At 35.4% G+C, this 22,753-nt stretch overlaps 1 protein-coding gene across 2 annotated transcripts in view; it reads right to left on the bottom strand.

Moving 5' to 3' along the window:
• TrissinR (Trissin receptor) overlaps positions 1–22,753 on the bottom strand; it is a 112,211-nt gene that overhangs the window by 41,500 nt on the left and 47,958 nt on the right. Inside the window, exons 1-3 of one of the 2 annotated variants that reach the window (XM_074085647.1) lie at positions 12,298–12,389; positions 11,118–11,419; positions 350–494 (exon numbers count right to left, since the gene is read on the bottom strand). In XM_074085647.1, coding sequence (XP_073941748.1) covers positions 350–494; positions 11,118–11,343 — 371 coding nt within the window. In that variant the 5' untranslated portion in view covers positions 11,344–11,419; positions 12,298–12,389. Of the gene's footprint in view, positions 1–349; positions 495–11,117; positions 11,420–12,297; positions 12,390–22,753 lie in introns of those variants that run through there. The other variant, XM_074085646.1, reaches the window with a different exon arrangement.

Below are 22,753 nucleotides of genomic sequence, written 5' to 3'. Positions count from 1 at the left end.
ACTCGTATAGACACGACAAGCGAGCGATAATATTGAAACAAAAAAAAAATTTTTTTTTCTCCTGGTATTAAAAAGGAACCATTGTTTTCATTAAAATAGAATCATTATGTACCTATGTATTTATGTACCTATGTCAATAATTTTATTAGATTAAATTCGAATATTGTCATACAATATAATACTTCAGTGTCGATAGGAAGTAACCGCGAGAGATTTACTGTGTTCTAGCCGGATACAACGTACAAGTACATCCGAACATATCGAAAAATATGAGCTCTCCGGTCAACCCGATCAGTTAATTTTAGTCAATATTTACAGGTGGCTAACCTCATTTATTTTTTGCACTCACCTGGGTATAAGATACATGGTCAGATTTTGGAAGACGCAAAACACTCCGACACATAAATCTGCCACGGCCAGATTTGCCAGAAAAAAGTTCGTTATCGACCGCAGCCGCCTCGACAACGTCACCACAAGGATCACCAAGAGATTACCTGAAAATACAACGTAATTACAAAATTGTTACTATGAATCTATATTTGGTATATCACCATATCAATAATCCTTTATAAGCACAGATTCCATGAAAGCTTTGTTATTTAACAGAGGACATCGAAGCATGTCGTGTAATTAATTCCCTGCGCAATCTAATCACGGTAATCCTACGAATTAGATAGATGGTATTTGACGGTATGTCGTAGCTAAATCATCAGTAAATTCTGCCAGCTAAATTGGGTTTTCCGAATGAGAACAGATCGAAATTGCATCTGGAGCAAATTTAAATGACTATTTGTGTGGTGATTGGGACAATGCTTCAATCGTCAGTAAGCCGCAGCTGCGGGCGTGCAGGTTTTTCACTATGCTGACAAGAATAAGGTTATAGACAGACAGGACCGTGCATGTGCAACTGTTAAAGCAATTCTACTAGCATTCTTTCTTATACTTTCCACCATAATTTAATTTTAAACGACTGCTACGTTGAAGCAGTTTGGTATAAAATTCCATTCAATATATTTAAGACTGTTGTGAACTAAATATTTGATGAGAAACGAAGTGAAGAGAAGTGTACGATAATTGTGTTACACTCAAAATATTTATCAATCCCTTTTGTCCTTTAAAAAAAATCCACACCAGTAAATAATTTATTTATAAATTCCTAGCTGTTGCTTAAGAACTACTTATATATGTAGTTAGGTATTCAATTTTCTGGAATAAAAAGTATCTTACTTGTTAATCCAGGTTTTAGGGGCTGTTTCACCATCCATTGATTAGTGTTAACTGACGGTTAAATGTGATGCCTACTCCGTCTATTCGAAGAAAACAAATAGAGACGGCATCACACCTAACCGCCAGTTATATAACACTTATCAATGGATGGTGAAACAGCCCCTCAGTGTTATAAACTATCTGTGTGACGAATTTCATCTAAATCTGTTGAGATGTTATTGCGTGATTATCTTAACAAACATTCAAACATTTTCACAAAAAATCTAATTTATGATATTACCTGAATCAAGACAATTTAACACTATGGTTATGTAATTACACATTATGGTGGTGTTCTTTGTATTTGCAAAGTATTCACTCAGTCAAAAACAATCTTATTTTCACTACGGGAAAAGACATAATATATTATAATACAGTTATGTAAGTCCGATTTAAATATGAGATCATGTGGGTGGGAGATATTGACGCCAAAGCCTTTTTATTAAAGTGTTGATCGCTGCTGAAATGTTATCATTGTTATATTACGTGTCTGTTATAATTTATCTCTAAAATATTGGCATTTAGTCATTATTACTCAATTTATTAACACGAGTCATATATTATGGGTGCCGATTCCAATTTAACGTTTATTGAACCACTGTAATTTGGTTACGGCCGATCCTATTATCTAATCATCGTATTTTAACCAAAGCCTCTCAACTAATTGGAAATTTGTTTGAACAGAGATCCGGATGGTTATTTACGAGTAGTATAACTATTATATATATATATATATATATATATATATATATATATATACATATATGAACACTTATGTACGTACGAAATATCCTTAGTAACTCAAAGATGTATAAATTGAAATAAATAATATTTATAGAAATCGTCTACTGTATTATATTATTTCATTATTTAGGTACCTATCTTTTTTCCATAGAATAGTTATTTTATTTCTACTTTTGGAGATCTATCCTTTATACCACTAAGAAAGAAGCACAGAGAAAAAGTCGGCATTTACTCGCAGGTTAAAAAATGAACTAGGTAACAAAAAAAGCTAAACTTTCAATTTGAGACAAACTTCGATCACCAATCAAATAAACGTTCCGAATTCCTTTAAAGAGGAAGTTCGATACGGTATTTTTCTTTTCCAATTAAAAAAGAGACTCCGTCCAGAGCCAGTAGGTAGTCTTTTGATCAATTCAAATAAAATACAGTGTCCCGTTCCGGTTTTTCTAGGTTGTATAATCGTTATAAATCGTTGAATTCAATTTCACAGGTTGTCAATAACAATAATAGTTACTTAAGTGACAAAAATAGTTACTTTCTTATTATAATGTGTGGTATGAAAAAATGTGTATTAACCATCACTCAAAATAAAAACCTTTTTATTTATTTATTTTTAGCCAAATGAAAAAAAAAACATTTTGAGGATATTCGTTAGGAACCATTTTCATTTGTTCTTATGATATGACGTGTAGCTTAGGCGTTCGTGGTAGCACCTATTGGTTCGAAATACGTGTCTTACTAATTAGTGAAATTATTGTGCCGTAAGTCGTAGTCAGTCGTAGACCACAGTGTACCTGCGTAAATAACTCTAATAAAAGTTTTCCTTCTTCGCCGTGCCTGATTTAGAAAAGAACAGACCCATTATCTTCCCATGTCGTCGTGTGTCGTATAAGGTGACAAAAGGTCTTGAATATCAGCTCTAATACTGTGGGAAAAATAGTGTTTTTCACTTCTTATGCTCGTAAAGTTCGTGTTTATGCTGGATCTAAGCGACATAAAATGACTTTTTCATCTTTCCTGTTCGGAAAGTTTAATTTTCATGGGTAGATAGCCGGGTGGAAAATTGCGTTTTCTTCTCTAGGGTGGAAAGTAATTTTTTTTTTTAATTTTTCGTTTAGCCACGGAGTCGAAGATAGTTGAGTTACGTCAATGACACTTTTTTTCACGTTTCGACATGGCCATCTAGATGCACGTCGTGACCAAGGAGCTTATATACAACACTGGAGGTTGAACGCCGAACATCCGTATAAAACAAGAAATTTCATCTTTATTACGTCACGAACATATTCCATCTCTTTCTTTAGTTAGGTTAAGAAAGACATGGATGTCATTCGTGAAATGTGAAAGAAAGAGATGGAATATATAAATAAGTAATAAAGGTCAACCTTCTTTGTTCGGCGTTCAACCTCAAGTTTTGCAGGTATATAAACTCCTTGGTCGTGACCAACTCGATTTTTTTTATACTCGGCCGAGGCAAGTTTCCAGGTCGAAAAGGTACCGTTGGAGGCTGGATATAAGTAAATTAAATTTACTGAATACTGAAATTCAATTTAATGATATTCTCATTTTTTTATACTATTTTACTTTCCTCACAGTCGAAATGAAAAGTAGTGTCTAACTCGGGTGAAATTACCCATTTCCCCTCGAACTATTGGCGCTCTCACTTCGTTCGAGCGCCAGAAATATCTCAGGTGAAATGGGTCACTTTCCACCCTTGGTTATCAATCTACTATTTATGCACTAGAGCATAAAATAAAATCTTCGTCTAAGACCAAGGTAATTAGGTGTCAACAGCCACAAACACAGAAGTTTATATATATATTTTTTCATAATTTTTAATTTATATAAAATAAAAATACAATCAAAATTAATCAATAAAACTAAACAATTATAATTATATAGTAATGCATGAAAAATAAAATGTACATAGTACTTAAGTAAACAATGTTTCCACTATTGTTATTTCATCTCGCAATCGAAGTGAAAAGCAGTGTAAAACTCGAGCATTAAACCCATTTTCCCCTCGGCATGTCTATCCACCCTCGCCGTACCGGCTCGGGTAGCCACCCGTATGAAAAAAAAAATGGCTCGTTTAATGATCTTGTTGTACAATCGACTATTTTCCGAAAAAAAAATATGGATCATAAATATCATAATCAGATATCCTCAACCAACAACGACGACATCTCTGTCAAATGTGTAGCAACTTACAGATATAATGCATTAATAGTTCCATCGTTTTTCATCGGAAAAGTTTGTTATCGTTCCTTCTCAAATAGCTTCAGTACCCATCGGATATTTGACACTAAATAATAAAGTTCCTTATTAATGGTTACGAAAATATCACTCATTTAATACAATAACTGATTGACACTTCGGATACCGTCGTATTCCTATTGAGATCCGACTTTTCTCGGTGGAAATACCTACTTAATGTACTATATCTGTAGAAGATAGAGTGTAGGAGGCAATAGTTGTGATTTTATTTAGGTTATAAATGGTAATGACTAAACAAATAATGTTGGTTCTATTAACACTGGTGAGCCAGTTTTTTGTATAAGACATAATAGTTCAGATGAAGCAATTAAGAGAAATACTTTTATTGTCTTTATATTGCGGTAATTTCGGGCTACAGCTACACAATATAGTCGTAAAGAGGGCGCAATAAGAGCAATATAATGATTCGTGTTATCCTGAATAATAATAAGCAAATTACTATTTCACGACACTGCTCGAAAATGTGGCCTTAGATAATAGTTATCGAGTACCCAAAACTGCCTATATAAGTATATTTGAATTGTTCCTGATGCGTCGTAATCCTGCAACATTTAACAGCCGACTCATTTATGTCTCGCAAAATACGCCAACAATGTCACACATTACGAAGACAGGTCGTGTCAATATATGTAGTTCATAATACGATACGACTTTTTAGAATATATTTCAGACTTTCATTCCCGGCGTGCTGAAACGACAATCGGACCAATCAAAAGTAACCGTCTGCTTGCATGTGAAATTAAATTGACCAATGAGAATGCGTCATTCATGAATTTTATGAGTTATTTTTTTTTCTTAAACGCATAATGTGCACAAAGTACTATAAGTACGTAGGCGGGATGATAAGTAACTAGCCTTATGAAAAACTACTAATGTTTTCGTGATAAATCTGATTTAATTTTTCGACAAAGTCTCCGTGTAGTTCTATGCATTTATTCCATCTTCGTTCTAAAGCTTTAATGCCCTCCATAAAATGACTTTTCTCAAGGCCTGCAAAATACTCCTCTACAGCGGCTATAACTTCATCATTTGTGGCAAATTTCTGTCCACCCAAAAAAGTTTTCAGCTTAGGGAACAGATGGAAGTCTGATGGTGCTAGGTCAGGCGAATAAGGTGGGTGTGGCAGCAAATCAAACTTTAATTCGTTGATTTTTGCCATAGCTTTAACACACGTGTGAACTCGAGCGTTATCTTGATGGAAGATGATTTTTTTTTCCGCTAAACTTGGTCGTTTTTCCTGAATGCATTGATGCAGTTTATCTAAAAGATTAGCGTAATATTCTCCAGTAATTGTTTGACCTTTAGGAAGGTAATCTATCATCAAAATTCCACTAGCATCCCAAAAAACTGAAGCCATCACCTTCCCCGCTGATTTTACAGCCATAGCTTTTTTAGGAGCCGAACACCCAGATTCGGTCCATTGCTTTGATTGTATTTTTGATTCTGGTGTGTAATGGTGAACCCATGTTTCATCAGTTGTTACAAATCGACGCAAAAAATCAGCTTTATTACGCTCAAAACGGTTCAAACAATCTTTCGAGTTTTGCTCCCGAATCCTTTTTTGATCTTGCGTAAGCAATCGCGGCACCCAACGGGCGGATAACTTCTTCATATGCAATTCTTCAATAGGATATGATGTACCCGTTCTTTCGAGATACCTATAGTGTCAGCTATTTCAGATAACTTCAATCGTCGATCGGCCAAAACCAAATCATGCACTTTGGTCACCATTTCTGGAGTCGTAACACTTTTAGGACGTCCGGGGCGGACTTCATCTTGGACACATGTACGGCCGCGTTTAAATTCGGCCACCCAGTTTTTTACCGCGGCATAAGATAGAGCACATTCACCCAACACATTGTTTAACTCTTCATAAATTTCTGTCCCCTTCATCCTCTTCATAAACAGAAACTTAATTACCGCTCGTTGTTCAAATCTATCCATTTTGAAATCAATCGACAGAATATATTTTCAAATGACAACAAATCGATTAAATTGTCACACCACCCGATTCAAATTTAGAACGCAGATAGCCAGAGACACGCTTTTAAAAATAGTATAGTTTTTTTTCAATTTTTTTAATTTTAAATTGCAAAGGCCAGTTACTTATTATCTATGGTCTATACTATGCTACAGCATCGCAGATGACGTTTAGATTTTTTAATATTGTGGTTGGGTACTGGCCACTACGAACGGAGTTGTTTAAAAAAATAATTATATCACAAAAGAAAAACTAAAATCGGCGGAAGGGGTGACAATATTTACCGGCCCAGATAACACCGACCCGATTATTCGTGTACACGCCACCCATACAAACTCGTGTGAAACTGACATGAGTTTCTAGGGGCGTGAATAAGAACAATCGGGTCGGTATTTCCATGTTAAGGTAGGTATATATTATGTGTGTAATATTTTAGCTAAATATAAGTATATATTGGGAAACTGTAAATTTGGTAAGTATATTCTTGATAAATAAAAAAATAAACAAATAAATGTCGGTATTATCCGGGCCGGTAAAGAGCGGACAAGGCGGGAGCAACGCAGTCACAGACTACTCAGAGAACGCAGTTATTGGATTATTATTGTTCGTTTTGTGATATAGTACATTGTTGTAGGTAGAGGCTTGAAAGTAAGCAATAGATGAACGAGTTAGTTTCGATTAATACGAGTTCATCTATTGTACTTTTGGGCGAAAAACATTGTGCTTTTCACGATCACTGCGACTGCGTGGAAATAAAAAATATATATCACAAAACAAACAATAAGAATCAAATGACTGCTTTGCTCCGGTTGCACCTTGTTTTGCCTATCAACTTTTTGCCTATTTTCAGTTTGCCTAATTTTTATTTTAGTGGAAGTCTTTTTGTATACAACTAACTTCACATAATTTTGTTTCGCCTAATTTTAAATTACCTAATTTTGCTTTTGCATGAACTCATTTAATATAATGTTTGACTGACATAATTATATTTTGTCTAACATACATGTCATACATAATTTCATTTTTATAAACTTATTTCGTATAACGTTTGACTGACATAATTATTTTTGTCTAACATACATGTAGCATAATTTCATTTTGTCAAAACTTATTTCGTATAAAGTTTGACTGACTTAATAATTATTTTTAGTCTGACATACATGTACTTAGCATAATTTAATTTTGTATAAACTTATTTCGTATTAAGTTTGACTGACAATTATATTTTGTCTAACATACATATTGCATAAGTTTATTTATTCTAATCACGGTTAATCCAAATACATTGCGATATCGTTAGTTAATTCTAAAAAGTTTAGTATTATTAAATAAAGTCGGTTCTGGCACTTCACCGGCCGCTACCGCGGCACGCTCGCTTCGCTCGCTCGGCTCGCGCACTGTAGGGTCGCAGTTCTACCTAACGCTACTTCTCGCTTCGCTCGTTGTCGTACCTATTCCCTGTGTATTTAGTTTTGTTACTTGCTTGAACCCAATAATTTTTTTTTAGAATATATGGATTAATTTATTTCGATTTTAACCTACCTAATTGACCTTATTTTATAATAAACATTTAGGTACCAAAATTTGGCATGTTAGTAAGCAAAACAAATATTATGATAATTCAATATTAGACAATCTAATGTTAGTTAAAACGTTATTCGGCTACATGATGATTAGTTAAAATAATAATCGACAATGTGAGTTTTCAATAAAATGATATTCGACTAAACAAGAGTTATGTAAATGATTATTTAGTAAAAATGAAAATTCGACAAAATAAAAATTATGAATAATGAAATTTTACAAATTGACTTTAGACAAACTATTCATTATAGTAAAAGTTGTTAGATAAAGTGAAATTAGGCAAAACAAGTTTAGACAAGTCAAGGGAATACCCGTTGCTCCTGCCGTGTGGCACTTAACCGGCCTGGATAATACCAACATGGAAATACCGACCCGATTTTTATTGTAGACGCCCATAGAAACTCATGTCAGTTTGACAGGAGTTTGTATGGGCGTTTGCAGGAATAATCGGGTTGGTATTTCCATGTCGGTATTATCTGGGCCCGTAAATAGTATCACCCCTCCCGCCTATTTAATCTGGTTTAGATTTTAGTGGGGGGGGGCTCGATTTTAATGTTTTTTTTAATTAAAAATGTGCACTTTAAAGTTGAATATTTTGCAAATAAATCACTGAATCGAAATATTGTTTTAGCAATCCCGCACAGCGCTCTTACTTTGCTGGCCTTAATTTATGGTAACTGTTCGTTCCTTTAACCATGTCATTATGCCATGTTAAGGACAGCACTATTTGAAATTCCGTGAAAATACTATTGTATTGTCCAAACTAGTATTTCGCTATGCCATTATGCTATATAAAAAACGGCGATACTATTGTTCTGCTATTTAATATTCTGCAGAAGTAAATTCGGCGTTAACAGTTTATTCGAACTGATATGATTTCTTTTTTGACATTCATGAGTGCTGGTTATAGCCTAAATTGAATAAAGATATTTCGACTGACTTTGATAATTATGCAAAGTAATGATTATGCAAAAGTATCATTCGGCTAAAAAAAAATATGTGATACCAGTTATGCGAAGTGTATTTCGGAGAATCGATATTATGCAAGTTAAAGGGAACCCGAAATGTCGTTTATTGGGTAAGATTACGTAATCACTCAAGCAAGTACCTATTTGATACAATTGTTTCTGTGACAAACGAAAAAGGAAATTGTATTAACTACAACATTATTAACTGTCATAAATACTTTGTGAGCCATTTTTCCGGCTTTCGATGAGATTTTCCTTTATTAAATTGGATAAATACTTATAATGCGTAGCCTCTGCAAATCTGCTGATTTATGTCCGTTACAATTATACTGTTAGTAACATTTCAAAAAGACAAATAAATAAAAATTACTTTTTTTTATCAAACAGCTGGCAAACGAACGGGCGGATCACCTGGTGGTAAGTGATCACCGCCGCCCATGGACACATACAGTATAATTAGGACTGCGGGTGCGTTGACGGCCTTGCAATGCGATAGACGATACACTCGCCTTCGGAAGGTGCCCAGATCATAGCTAGATGGACCCCCAGCAGTGAGTCCATTCCATATTTTACACGTGCGAGGTAGAAAGGAACGTTTAAACCGCACTGTGGAAAAGCACCAATCAACGAGATGGTGCGGGTGAAAACCACCCTTATGGAGAGTGCTCGGTGATGGAACTTAGCAGCTGGGACGAGATCAAAGAGTTCGTCGGAACACTGCCCATTGTAAGAGACATTGTACTTATGTAAGATTTACCCCTTAACTCAATGGGATAAAAAATGTGAATAGAAAAACAAAACTAAATTTATTATATTCATCGAAAGAGGCAGCTCTCATAGCTTATCATCTATACTTAGATACGGTCTGATCGTTTGGGGCAACTCAGTGGAAATCCAAAGAGCTTTTAGAGCTCAAAAGAAGTATGATTAGTTTTTTGGAGTCTTTTTGTATTTTTTATTTCAACTCCAAATTTGTTACTTTTACGGGTATCCCGTGAAACCATATCGAAAATACAAACTGAGACATGGATGCAAACTAAGACTCCAAAAATCCAATCATAATTTGATTGCTTAGTAGCGACATCTCTTGTCTGGGTGAGCGGTTGGTTCCGAGAGTGTGACGTCTCTCGATGAGAGCGGAACATAGATGTCGCTAGTGCTGCTGCATACGTAGCGTAGTAGAAATAAGCAACCTGAGATATGTATGCATAGGAAAAATTCGTGTCTAGATTCCTGTCCAGCGGTGGTGTAGGGGTTATAGCACGCAGCACGGATTGCTGAGGACCTGGGTTCGATTCCCAGCGCCGGTCTCTTTTTCTGGTTTTTCTGTGCATCCATGTCTCAGTTTGTATTTTCTCAAAAGAAGTGCTTAAGAGCCATTGTAGGAGGCAAATATGACCAATCCTGTAAGGAGTTAGACATCCTGCCACTCCCATGTATGTACGTACATCAGAGAGATGTGCGTATTTGTTAGGGAGCATGAGCACTTGTTCCAACTGTATGGAACTGGGAATAAGCGAAATACAAGGAAGGGCCCCTATTTATGTCAACCAACGACAAGACATTAAGGTATTGCATGGCATGTGCGTGACATGAACATAAATAATTTTAACAAAATGATCCACCAATGGATATTAAAAAAATGTTTTTATTCGTTGAGTGAATTTTTGAGTGATGATAGTTTTTAGTATACGTTTAGTAGGTAAGTAACTATGTTTTTGCAAGCCGGAAACGGCAGAACATGATGCACCCAGTTTATTTCGTAAGACCTGATAATATGTAACACATGTTTGGCAATAAATTATTTCATTTCATTTCATATATTATTCTCAATTTTACACAAAACAAAAATTAATCGCTTTCTGCTATAAACTTGATTTTACTAAAATCTCTATTTCTACTATACCTACTTGTAGGTACAGTCGCCATGTGGAGCGGCCAAGGTGGTCAAAAATATCGGCACGTGCATTTTCGTAGAGTTCATGTATCGATATTTTTGATCACCTTGACCGCTCCGAAATATCTGATGGCGACTGTACAAGTTTAATGGATGGAATAATTTTCTTGACATAATTTATTACTAGTTTGTGTATGTAATTTGTGTAATTAATTGTAAATATTATTTTCATCGAAGCATACTAAAATATCGGCAATTTTAGGAGCTAATATAGATTTTTTTAAGATCATAATTTAGTTAAGAGATTGTTCGATAGATAAAATACAGAACTAAGTTAATAAAACACGCAAGCATTAGATATGGAAAAAGCAAGTTTACATTAAAATATAAGAAGACTCACCAAAGAAACAACAGCAAAATACGATCGTATATAGAGCAATAAATATAGCTCTGATGTCTGTTCTATCAAAAATGTATTCATCGTCGTTTAACGGGTTACTACTATTTACACTTGAATTATTGTACAAATCTTCTTGATTGTCTAATATGTCGGGTTCGGTTTTATTCCCAGTGACGAGAACTGACGTTTGTACTTTACTGGCGATAACAAGGCCCGCACCCAACATGTTGCTACCTCTGGCTCTCAACCCATTAGTGTGTGGCGATTTTACTTTTTAAGCTTTTTTTTTCATCGCCCATTTTCTGTAACAAAAAAACACAAATTAGAATCGGTTACAAATAAATACCATTGTATTTATTTAATTTAATTAATTCAAGGAAAAGTTACCAACATTAACCTATACTTATAACTAAGACAATGTGGAATGTTCTACATTATTATACTAAAAGTCGATTATTTTACATCATTCCTATTCAATCATATTTCAAATTTTGAAATTTGTACAATCACAAAATTATTACATATTAAATTTTCCATGACAAAAGGGAAGTTTCCTAATTTTCCGAGTAAGACTTCGTTAACATTTCCCTTTAGAAAAAAATTTTTTTTATGATGTCGGGCCTTGTTATTTTTCATCTTGTTAGCTACGGGGTGGTAGATTGGATACCTTCCAACTTTCCCTTTATTATTAAATATTTAACAAAATCTCTTGAAAGGGCATACGAGGGCTACAATAATAAAAAGCTGTATGTAGTTACGAGTATTTAATGTTTTACATAGGCAGTCTCTGTTTATGAGTGTTGATATTAATATTTTTATATTTTAGTATAGACGTTTTAGCTTACAATATCGGAGTGACTTTGGTTGTTGACAGGCGTGTAACATACATACGTACATTGTTTACGTTGAGCACACATTGACTTGAAACATAACAACACACACGCACACTATAATATAATAATTGGTTAAATAAAACAACAACTGTTTCTAAATCTATCTTTAGCGATAAAAAAGGACAATTTATTAAATCAGGCGTTACTTTGCAGACGTCCATATAAATGAACTAAAAGAATTTCTTTGCTCACCCGCGTCTTTATGATAGCTAAGTTTATGCAAAATATGCGTGTGCATGCAGTTCCTCCACCTCCACACTATAAAAACACACACAAATCACACAAACCCATCTATCACCACCATCACCGTACACTGACGCGTTTCGAACTCAACCAGAACTCATCTTCAGAGCAACACAACCGTACACCATACTACCAGATGTTAGACTAATTAACCACAACAAGCGTTTTAATTTGTCACTGTTACTCCCTAAGTACCCACCAATATTTTTTCTCAACCAAACTACTTACAACATATTAATAAATTTTTCACCTCAGCAGCTCAAACAGGCAGGTTTTGCTATTAAAAATCAGTGAGCAAAATCGCATTTTGCTCACTCCGTGAGACAAAGTAACTTGTTAATTTTTTTTTAAATCTATTCAGTGCTGGGTCTATTCACTGAATTCCAAATATTTGAACTTTACTTTGATATGTCACTTTCACTTCAACACAAAAAAACCGGTCAAGAGCGTGTCGGACACGCCCAAAATAGGGTTCCGTGGCCATTACGAAAAAATTAAGTAATATTTTTTTAAGGATTTCATATTTTATACGGAATCTTCCAAGTTTAGGTATATTTTATACCTTACGCTGCTATCTCTCTAAATATATAAAACTCAAAGGTGACTGACTGACATAGTGATCTATCAACGCACAGCCCAAACCACTGGACGGATCGGGCTGAAATTTGGCATGCAGGTAGATGTTATGACGTAGGCACACGCTAAGAAAGGATTTTTCGAAATTCCCACGGGATAGGGAATAAATGGGATAGGAAATAAAATGGGATTTATATTTTCACTTCAAAATGGCCCTATTTGCGTAACTATAATTATTAGAAACTTCAAATTTGGCTTGCAAGTAGGTAATACTAACAGCTAAAAACGACTTTCAGGATTTTACGAAATTCCCACGGGATAGTGAATAAAAAGGATTTGTCGGTGTATTTTCACTTTCAATTATTGACCCTTTTACCGTAACTATAATTATTAGAGAGTTCAAATTTGGCGAGCAAGTAGGTAATACTAACAGCTAAAATCAATTTTCAGGATTTATCAAAATTCCTATGGGATAGGGAATAAAATGGGATTTATATTTTCGCTTCAAAGTGGCCCTAACTCCGTAATTATAAATATTAAAGACTTCAAATTTGGCATGCAGGTAGATAATACTAATAGGTAAAAACTGTTTCAAAGATTTTCCGAATATCCCACGGGATAAAACGAATAAAGAGAATTTTATATACCAACTGAATCAGAAAACGCATAAGCTAATCCAATAAAACTGGGGACTGGAGATTTGGCAAACTGATGTAAATCTGGTAACAATTATTTAGCAGTGACATCCTGCTCATCCTGGCGAGGATCGTCTCCGTAGAAGGGAACTCCTCAAAAGTTACTGGCACACGCAAAAGATTTTACATGATTGTTAAATTTCAATGACAATGCGTTTATATTATATACACCGCCTGATGCTGCAGCCAGGGTCGTTTGCTGATGACGGAACTCCTCAAGGGCTGATAGCATAGATACGAAATTTTACATGTACGTTCAACGAGCTGACACAATTACTTTGCCCACCCGCGACCTTTATGATAGCTACTTTTGTACCCATGCAATGTGTGTTCATGCAGTTCCTCCACCTCCACACTGTAAGAACACACAAATCACACAAATCCATCTATCACCACCACCACTTTACACTGACGCGTTTCGAACTCAACCAGAGCTCATTTTCAGAGCAACACAACCGTTCAGCATGCTACGGTGTGAAATTTGGCATAGATGGACCTAAAGTAATGAAGAGGTGCACTAGGGTGCACTACTTTACAATTTCTCGGGATATAATCCTATATGGTGTATGAAGTCGCGGGCAACCCTGAATCAGCGAAGCAGGGGTTCAAAGCTGGTAAGAATCATAATTAATTACGTATGTAGGTTGATTTTTGTATTACAAAATTTGCATCATCTGTCTAAAAGAAAATCTGTCCGTATTTGTATTTCCATGTAATCCTCCGAAAATTAATCAAAATACGAAAAAAGGATCGCAGAAAGTCAATGTATGTTACTCCAAATTTAACGCGAGCGAAGCTGCGGGCAAAAGCTAGTTTACTCATAAACTACTAATAATTTTTAAGCAAACTTAGCCATTATAGTTTTCCTTGGAAGTTTGATATACTGACCATCCTGAATTTTTTCAAATTTTTTCACCCACCGGTTTAGATTTTAGAGGGGGGGACGCTCGATTTTAATGAAAATTTGCACTTTAAAGTTGAATATTTCGCAAACAAATTACTGAATCGAAAAGTCGTCTTAGCAAACCCCTAATGGTTTTTAAAATACCTATCCAACGATACCCCACATTATAGGGTTGGATGAGAAAAAAAAAACACCCCACTTTACGTCTATGGGAGGTACCCTAAAAAAAAGTTTTTGAATTTTTAATTGTACTATTTTGTCGGCATAGTTTATCTATATATCCGTGCAAAATTACAGCTTTCTAGCATTGATAGTCCCTGAGCAAAGCCGCGGACGGACAGACAGACAGAGAGACAAACAGACAGACATGGCGAAACTATAAGGGTTCCGTTTTTGCCATTTTGGCTCCGGAACCGTAAAAAGCGAGAGATAAGACCAAATGTGTTGATTACAATCTTAAATTAAATTTATAGTAAGTATTAAAAATAAATACACACATTACACAGACACATTACATGAAAACGGTATATTACGAAAAAGTAAAAAAAAATCCGCTCTTTTAATAAACTATGCAACCTCGTTGGACGAAACCCGCTGCTCTTGTTTTTTTTTTTAATAAATGCATTCCGTATACTGCCTATATACCTCTAAGAGATGGAATTAACATTTATTTGTGAAATTGAATGAATTTGTAACTAATCTATTTATTACAAAACCTAATAAAATCATATTTAAAAGTTTAATAACGTTTATAATAAACTATACCTACGTGTATTGTTGAACCTTTTTAACGACCCAAAGATGAGGCTTTTTGCAGTAAGTATTTTTTTTTTACATTGTTTACAAGTAGTTCTAAGTTCAAATTAAAATGCATGGTTATGAGTATGAGATTTGTATCGCACCTACTTTTTCGTTCCGAATTCAAAACCTCTCTACTTTATTGAATCAGGCGTTACTTTGCGGAGGTCCATATCAATGAACTAAAATAATTTCCTTGCTCACCCGCGACCTTACGATAGCTAAGCTTATGCAAAATATGCGTGTTCATGCAGTTCCTCCACCTCCACACTGTAAGAACACACACAAATCACACAAACCCATCTATCACCACCACCACACTACACTGACGCGTTTCGAACTCAAACAGAGCTCATCTTCAGAGTGACACAACCGTACACCATGCTACCAGTTGTTAGAGTTGTTGTGAGTCTAACAACTGGTAGCATGGTGTACGGTTGTTGTGAGTCTAACAACTGGTAGCATGGTGTACGGTTGTGTCACTCTGAAGATGAGCTCTGTTTGAGTTCGAAACGCGTCAGTGTAGTGTGGTGGTGGTGATAGATGGGTTTGTGTGATTTGTGTGTTCTTACAGTTCTTGAACACGCATGTGGAGCTGTGGAGGAGACTGCATGAAATCACGCATATTTTGCATAAGCTTAGCTATCGTAAGGTCGCGGGTGAGCAAGGAAATTATTTTAGTTCACCTCTCTACTTGCCGGAGACTTTTGATCATTTGCTGGCATTCTTAACTTTTTGTTGACTTTTTAAAGATGTAATGGCAACTGTACGTATCATTTTTTAGAAGGGTTTAAATGTGATTATTATATTTGTTTCTTAATAATCGGATTATTTATATATATATTATATTATTTGTTTTGTAAATGGGTGATAATCTGGTTTTATTCCATTCCAACCTTATGTTCTCGCTGCTGAGGTGAAAAGTTGTATGTCACACGTGACCAAAGATTTTTTGCATCTCGTGTGTTTGAATCCCTCATTGCTCTCAGGATTCTAACTTAGAATCACTCGCTACGCTCGTGATTCATTAATAGAATTCTTCGCTTGCTCGGTATTCAAATTCAACACTCGCAGTAAAAACCAACTTTGCTCTCTTGTTGCACAAGTAACTATAAATTTATTTCAAATTGTTTTGCAATAATTTTAGTAAATATCTTTTTAGCACGTTGGAACAATCTGGCCGTAAGACCATTTGAATTCTAAACTAAACATAGTTTTTAGCATTATCTATGCTCGAAAAGTGACAATCAGGGGGGCTACTACAAAATTCGAAAATTGAAGTTCGTATCGTTTTCCTGGCGCTAATATTATTTAATACGAGAATAAGAGGGACGGTGCGATACGAACTCCGATTTTCGAATTTTGTATTAGCCCCCTGTTGTATCGGCGGGGAGCCATTATTTTATTCAATTGTTTTCTTAGCGTCTTTCTTTTACCGAGCTGTGAAGTATTTATACACAAAATAATTTATTTTTTTGCATTTTTTCCTCGCAATGTGATGAAAATCATTGTGTGTAGGTATCACGGGCCATAAGGGTTACAAACTCGAGTCATTAAAATTCTAATAGACTCTCTAATCCCCTTCTTACGCCCCTTAATGCACAATGTACTATAGTTCATTAAAAAAGGACAACATTATTTTTACAAATTTACTAAGGTATATAGTATAAAGTGGTTAGTGGTTAAGGTATATAGTGGTTAGAGAACCTGACTACGAAGCTTGAGGTCCCGGGTTCGATTCCCGTGTCGGGGCAGATATTTGTATGAAAAATACGAATGTTTGTTCTCGGGTCTTGGGTGTTTAATATGTATTTAAGTATGTATCTATCTATATAATTATATTTATCCGTTGCTTAGTACCCATAACACAAGCTTTGCTAAGCTTACTTTGGGACTAGGTCAATTGGTGTGAATTGTCCCGTGATATTTATTATTATTATAAATACACACTTACTACTACTACTACCTACTGTTATAATTTACCAGAAGCCATCGTCAATCTTTAAGATTAAGCTGTGCGTTGTCGATAATATTATCTATTGGTAAAATAGAAATGCAACAACTACTGTCTAAAATTTGTTCGGATAAAAGCGATATTACATATTAGCATAAACATGGCCAACTAACCAAAGTATATTGAATGCCTGTTGATGTTACACAACCGAGGCAACACCAGAAAATATTACGAAATGCCCAAACTTTTGTAAAGTTTACATATTAGCAATTAACGAGGGTATTAATCAGAATCACGGCGCCAAGATTAATAGCTGAGAGAACATGAACCATGATTATTCGGATATGTACCTATCGAAGAGATTGAATATGCTTTTACGAGCATTTTACGCTCACAAGTACGCTACAGCGCGGTTCTGAAAATCTGTCACGGATCGTTCCAATTGCTTTCATTAGGACTGGTAGGTACCAATCGGAGAACGGAACTCCGTAATAAGAGGCCATTATTTAGTATTATACGCGGGCATGGCCGAATTCAATTTAATGACACGTTTTATAGGCTAACATTGACCTTAGCATTGCAAGTTACCAGGGGAGCGTGCTCAGTGTCCCTTAATGGATTACAATTCCCTTATAAGTAGTTGAAGCAAGACGAAGTAAAACCAAACGTTTGGTTTAAACACTCAAATAAGGATTAGCCAGGAACAACTAAACATGTTGTTCACAAACAACTAAACAAATGGAAAGTCGAAAAGTGTTAAGAAAGTAGGTAACTTAGGATAAAATTACTTTTATCGTAAATTATTTGTAATTACATAAATATAATACTTATAATATAACAATTATTTTGTTTGCGTGCGTATATATAAAAACATTAGGAATCTGATCTACAGATCTGATGCACGTAGCAAATACTTTGGGTACATGCTGAGAAATAAATGAGCTTACCGACATAATGGATATAACTTTATCGATATAATGGATCACCTGTCAGAGATTTGAAGATAAAACACATTTGCTTAGTAGGTGCCTCGTCATGTATCTTATCGCATCCTTTATCAAAATCCAATAAATGTTTCAGCTGGCTGCTGAAGATAGCAGGGTTCCTGAGAGAACCTTTAGACCTTTTGTAATAAGAAAATCGCAAAAGGTGGATATTTAGTGATCTCGATCAAGGCAGTTTGCAGCAGTAGCGTACTGTAGCTTTTTAGGGGCTTGAATAATAAATTTGGGGTCGTGCGGTTTCACCAATCGTTGATCCTTATTTTGAAGAATAATGAACCCTAATTTTTGCCCATCGGATGGATATCAAGACTAACAGCCTTATTCATAAAAAAACCTTAATTGAGGTTTGATCGGTCTGTTACTTAACAGACTGATTAAGCTTAATAGACGGTTGTCAAGAAGTATGATTCATAAACACTTGCTAGCAGTCTGCTAGTTGTTGAGCTGCTGATAGACGGATAAGACGCGTTATGTTGGCCACCTTGACAAATCAAAGACAAAAAATGGCCTAATCGATAATTAAAAAAAAAAATTGACAGCAGTGACAGCAAATTAGCAGGAAAAAAAATAAAAAGCGAATTGTTTGTTTTCCCGCCATTTCCGATTCGCATGTTTATGTTGTGCAAAAAGCCATAATTATGTTAATCATGCTACATATTTATTGTAATTTATTGTTGCTAATTTAGAGGATTTTTAAATACAAATTCCTGAATAATTTTCCAGTTTTTTTTTTAATCTTTGCGTAGCTCTGCCTTCACTATAAATATCTTCGGGTTTAAGTCAGCTGTTCAAACTTGTGGCGGCCATTTTGTGACTTAGCAGGGAGATAAAGGAGGGTACGGTCCTCTAACTTTAGCAGAGCCTTGATCGACTGATTAGCGCTAACAGACGTTTATGAATCACGTTTTTTAGCATCGGGCCTTCAAGGAGCCTTCATCTAACTTTTTATGAATAAGGCTAAGTGGCTGAGCTAGTTGAATGTAGAGTATTGAATTATTTAACTCTTTATTGTACCTATATACATAAAAATAACAGGTCACATTGGAAGTTTGGTCAATTTTGTATCCCTTGTTGGATAAATATTGAACACTCTCGTATAACTCTGGTTTATGGAAACGTGTTATTTTTATTCATTACGTAGCACGAATAGAAAATCGTTGTATTTTCGATAAATATTTACTCCGTATTAATATAATATTTTGGATATTAGTCACAAATTTAATTGTCATTAAACTTCGTGTCTACTATTAGTCTAAATTATTAATTCACAATGTAAGGATTGACACAATTAGAAGCATAAAAGCCGCGGTTGTACCTACCCCACTTTATTTGCTGGATTAGAGACGATGTTGCTGTCGCAAATCCTCCTTCTCGTTCATCACTAAGTGCTCTTCGTTAAGTATGGTTTTCATAATAATTTCGTACAATGCCCTTTTTAGGGTTCCGGAGCCAAAATGGCAAAAACGGAACCCTTATAGTTTCGCCATGTCTGTCGGTCTGTCTGTCTGTCTGTCTGTCCGTCCGTCCGCGGCTTTGCTCAGGGACTATCAATCGAAAGCTGTAATTTTGCAGGATATATACTTATGTAAACTATGCCGACAAAATGGTACAATAAAAACTGAAAAAAAATTTTTTTTAGGTTACCTCCCAGACGTAAAGTGGGGGTATTTTTTTTCTCATCCAACCCTATAGTGTGGGGTATCGTTGGATAGGTCTCTCTCTCGTGGGGTATACGAAAACGCAAGCTTTTCATTTAGTGATACTACTATAGAAAGCTATACTATATAGCTATACTATAGAAAGCTTTAACACTAACCATTTATCATTAGAACTCGGCTCTTATTTCCCTTTGAAAACGACGAATACTCTGTTTCGCACTGAAATACGAATATGTGTCACTGAATAAAATAAAGCCCGGTCGACATCCCTGTCCTAATCCATTACTCCCACAAACCACCTAAATGATGGCAACCGGGCCCTGATTCAGCTTCGCATCTTTATTCAACTTAATGCAGAAACTTTAGCTGATAATTATTCAGTGGAGATATGGAACTTAAAGTTATTACTCCGTTTGGAATAACTTGTTAAATTGTCATGGTTTTCAGTCGGTTGCATGATTATCTATTTAACGCTAGCGCCATCAGTCAGTAACAGGCTTAAAGTCAAAGAATTTTGCCAGAAACAAATCATTAATTTTGCACCAAAAGCTTCATAAGTATACGGAAATTAAAAGCTTCAAGCCTGCCCAACTTATAATCTTCTTGATAAAGTTCAATTTGTGACACAGCCGAGCTGCCGGCGCGAGATTCGTTATCTTCATTAGCGAGATTTACATTTTTAAATAAGAAAGGAAGTTTCAGTGCCGTGACTAGTTATATCCATCGATATATCGATAGGGATAATATGTACTAGTTAACTAAAATTAAGTAGATAAGATATCTGTCAAATATCAATTTCTCATAAGAGCTACAGCTAGTAGGTAAATTTCACGGGAATGTCGATGAAAATCCTGAATATAATTTTTCCAGTTATAAATACCTACTAACTTGCCAAATTTCAAGTTTAGTCACTAGCCTTGGTCTGAAATAAATTTATTATTATTTTCTTTATTTTTTTTCATTCTTAGGATTAGGTTTTTATAATAGTTATAAAAAGTTAAATACAGAAAAGTACATACAAAGTAAAAATATTATAAAAGCCTAACCTAGTTTGCCGCCGGTAATTATTATTATTATAGTTACCATTATAGTGATCATTTTTTTTCCGCAGGACATTTAAATCGTGATAAATGTATAATTGCCTACTTGCATGTGAAATGTAAATAATTTAGTGATTATAGTTACATAGATCCAGAACTCAAATTGTCGATGTGGGAATGAAGACCGCCAAACATGCATCCGGATCGCTGGGCCAAAGTAATCACCGATTGGGTTCCATGCGATGGGCACCGGAGCAGAGGCAGACCTAGGAGGAGATGGCGGGACGACCTGGACCGATTCCAGTCAGATTGGCAAGAGCTGGCCAAGAGAAGAGACGAGTGGAATACATAAGAAAGGGGAGGCTTTTGCCCTGCAGTGGGACACATTTTAAGCTATTAAAAAAAACAGGTAGGGTCACTTTCAAATTGAATAAATAAATTCTGTTTATTACTAATCACTTCGATTAATCCTGAAATTGTTTTCTAGCTATTAGAATTCCTTAATTTTATGTCCAATTTGAAGAGTTTACCTACTATTTATAATTACGGAGATATGGTCCCATTGAATCCCATGAAATTGAATAATTTATGGAAATCCCTTTGTTCCCTTATCCCGTGGGAATTTCACCAATCACTGTCGGGACAAGGCGTGGCGTGGCGTGAGCGTCAGTGAGGCAGTTAATCAGTCAGGACTTTTCTTTTTACACATGGATATGTTATAGTTATAGTCAAATGGAGACATAAATTGGAATAAAAATTAGTTAGTAAAAAGCTTTCAAAATAATTTAGCGAGAGAGTCTGATTAAGAAAAAAAAAACAAATTGCTTATTTTCTTTCACCATTTTACTCGTTGCCACTTTTTTGTTATGTACCAACATCAATTACACCTACGCAAATTTCGCATGGCTTCAACCGAGAGTATAGCGTCATTTAGTTTTACCTTTGTTTATCCCTACCAAATAAGACCAAAATACCCCAAACATCTCAATAAAATCGTGTTTGTGAAACTACTTTGTGATTGGTACAGTCACCAGCATTTATATCTGCCACAGCGGAGCGTGCAAAAATATCTGACAAGTCCTTCCGGCCCTAAAAATAGAGTCGTATCAGATATTTATGCACGCTTGTGTGTCAGATATTGGTGCTGGTGACTGTACGTGCAACTGGCACAAACAAATACTCTGTAAAATATGTTAGCGGCCAATCGTAAAATCCGCCAGATCACGAAACGCCGCCATTTCATGAATTGGCTAAGGGACATCCGCCATATCGTTAAAAACACACCGTTTAACGATTTGCCTAGTGACGTTTAGGCAGATCATGAAATTTCTAGGCTTATCATGAAACGCCGCCATTTCATGATTTGGCCAGTTTAGGCAGATCACGAAATTCCTAGGCTCGCTTCGCTCGCTCAGCTCGTGCATTGTGGTCACAATTCATACTAATGCACTCCTCGCTTCACTCATCGTACCTAAATTATTATTTTTTTCGACATATCACGATGTACCCGGTATAGAGCTAGGAATATCGACGAATGCGTTGCTCTAACCGATCGACCGTATTGTTTCTCAGGCACAACGTGATATGCTTGGTCAACTTTTAGGCATATCAGGAATTGGCGTATATATGTCGGTGGGGTGCCGTTCAACCGTCATACAAACTTTTAGCATAATTTCATTTTACTACGTTCAAGAATCATAATATACATTTAGCAAAAAACGGATTTCATATTATTACCGAGCATAAGCTTTAAATAACATTTAACATTCATTAGTCATAACAACAATTGCAATAATGCTTATATTCCATAATTTCATTCTGAATATTCGGTTAGTCATAACAATATAATTACGATTAGGTATAATTATTAT

Source organism: Choristoneura fumiferana, chromosome 3 (genome assembly GCF_025370935.1).
Source record: "Choristoneura fumiferana chromosome 3, NRCan_CFum_1, whole genome shotgun sequence".
NCBI classification, from domain to species: domain Eukaryota; kingdom Metazoa; phylum Arthropoda; class Insecta; order Lepidoptera; family Tortricidae; genus Choristoneura; species Choristoneura fumiferana.
The sequence above is the reverse complement of the archived record's forward strand: the minus strand, read 5'-3'. Positions and strand labels throughout refer to the sequence as shown.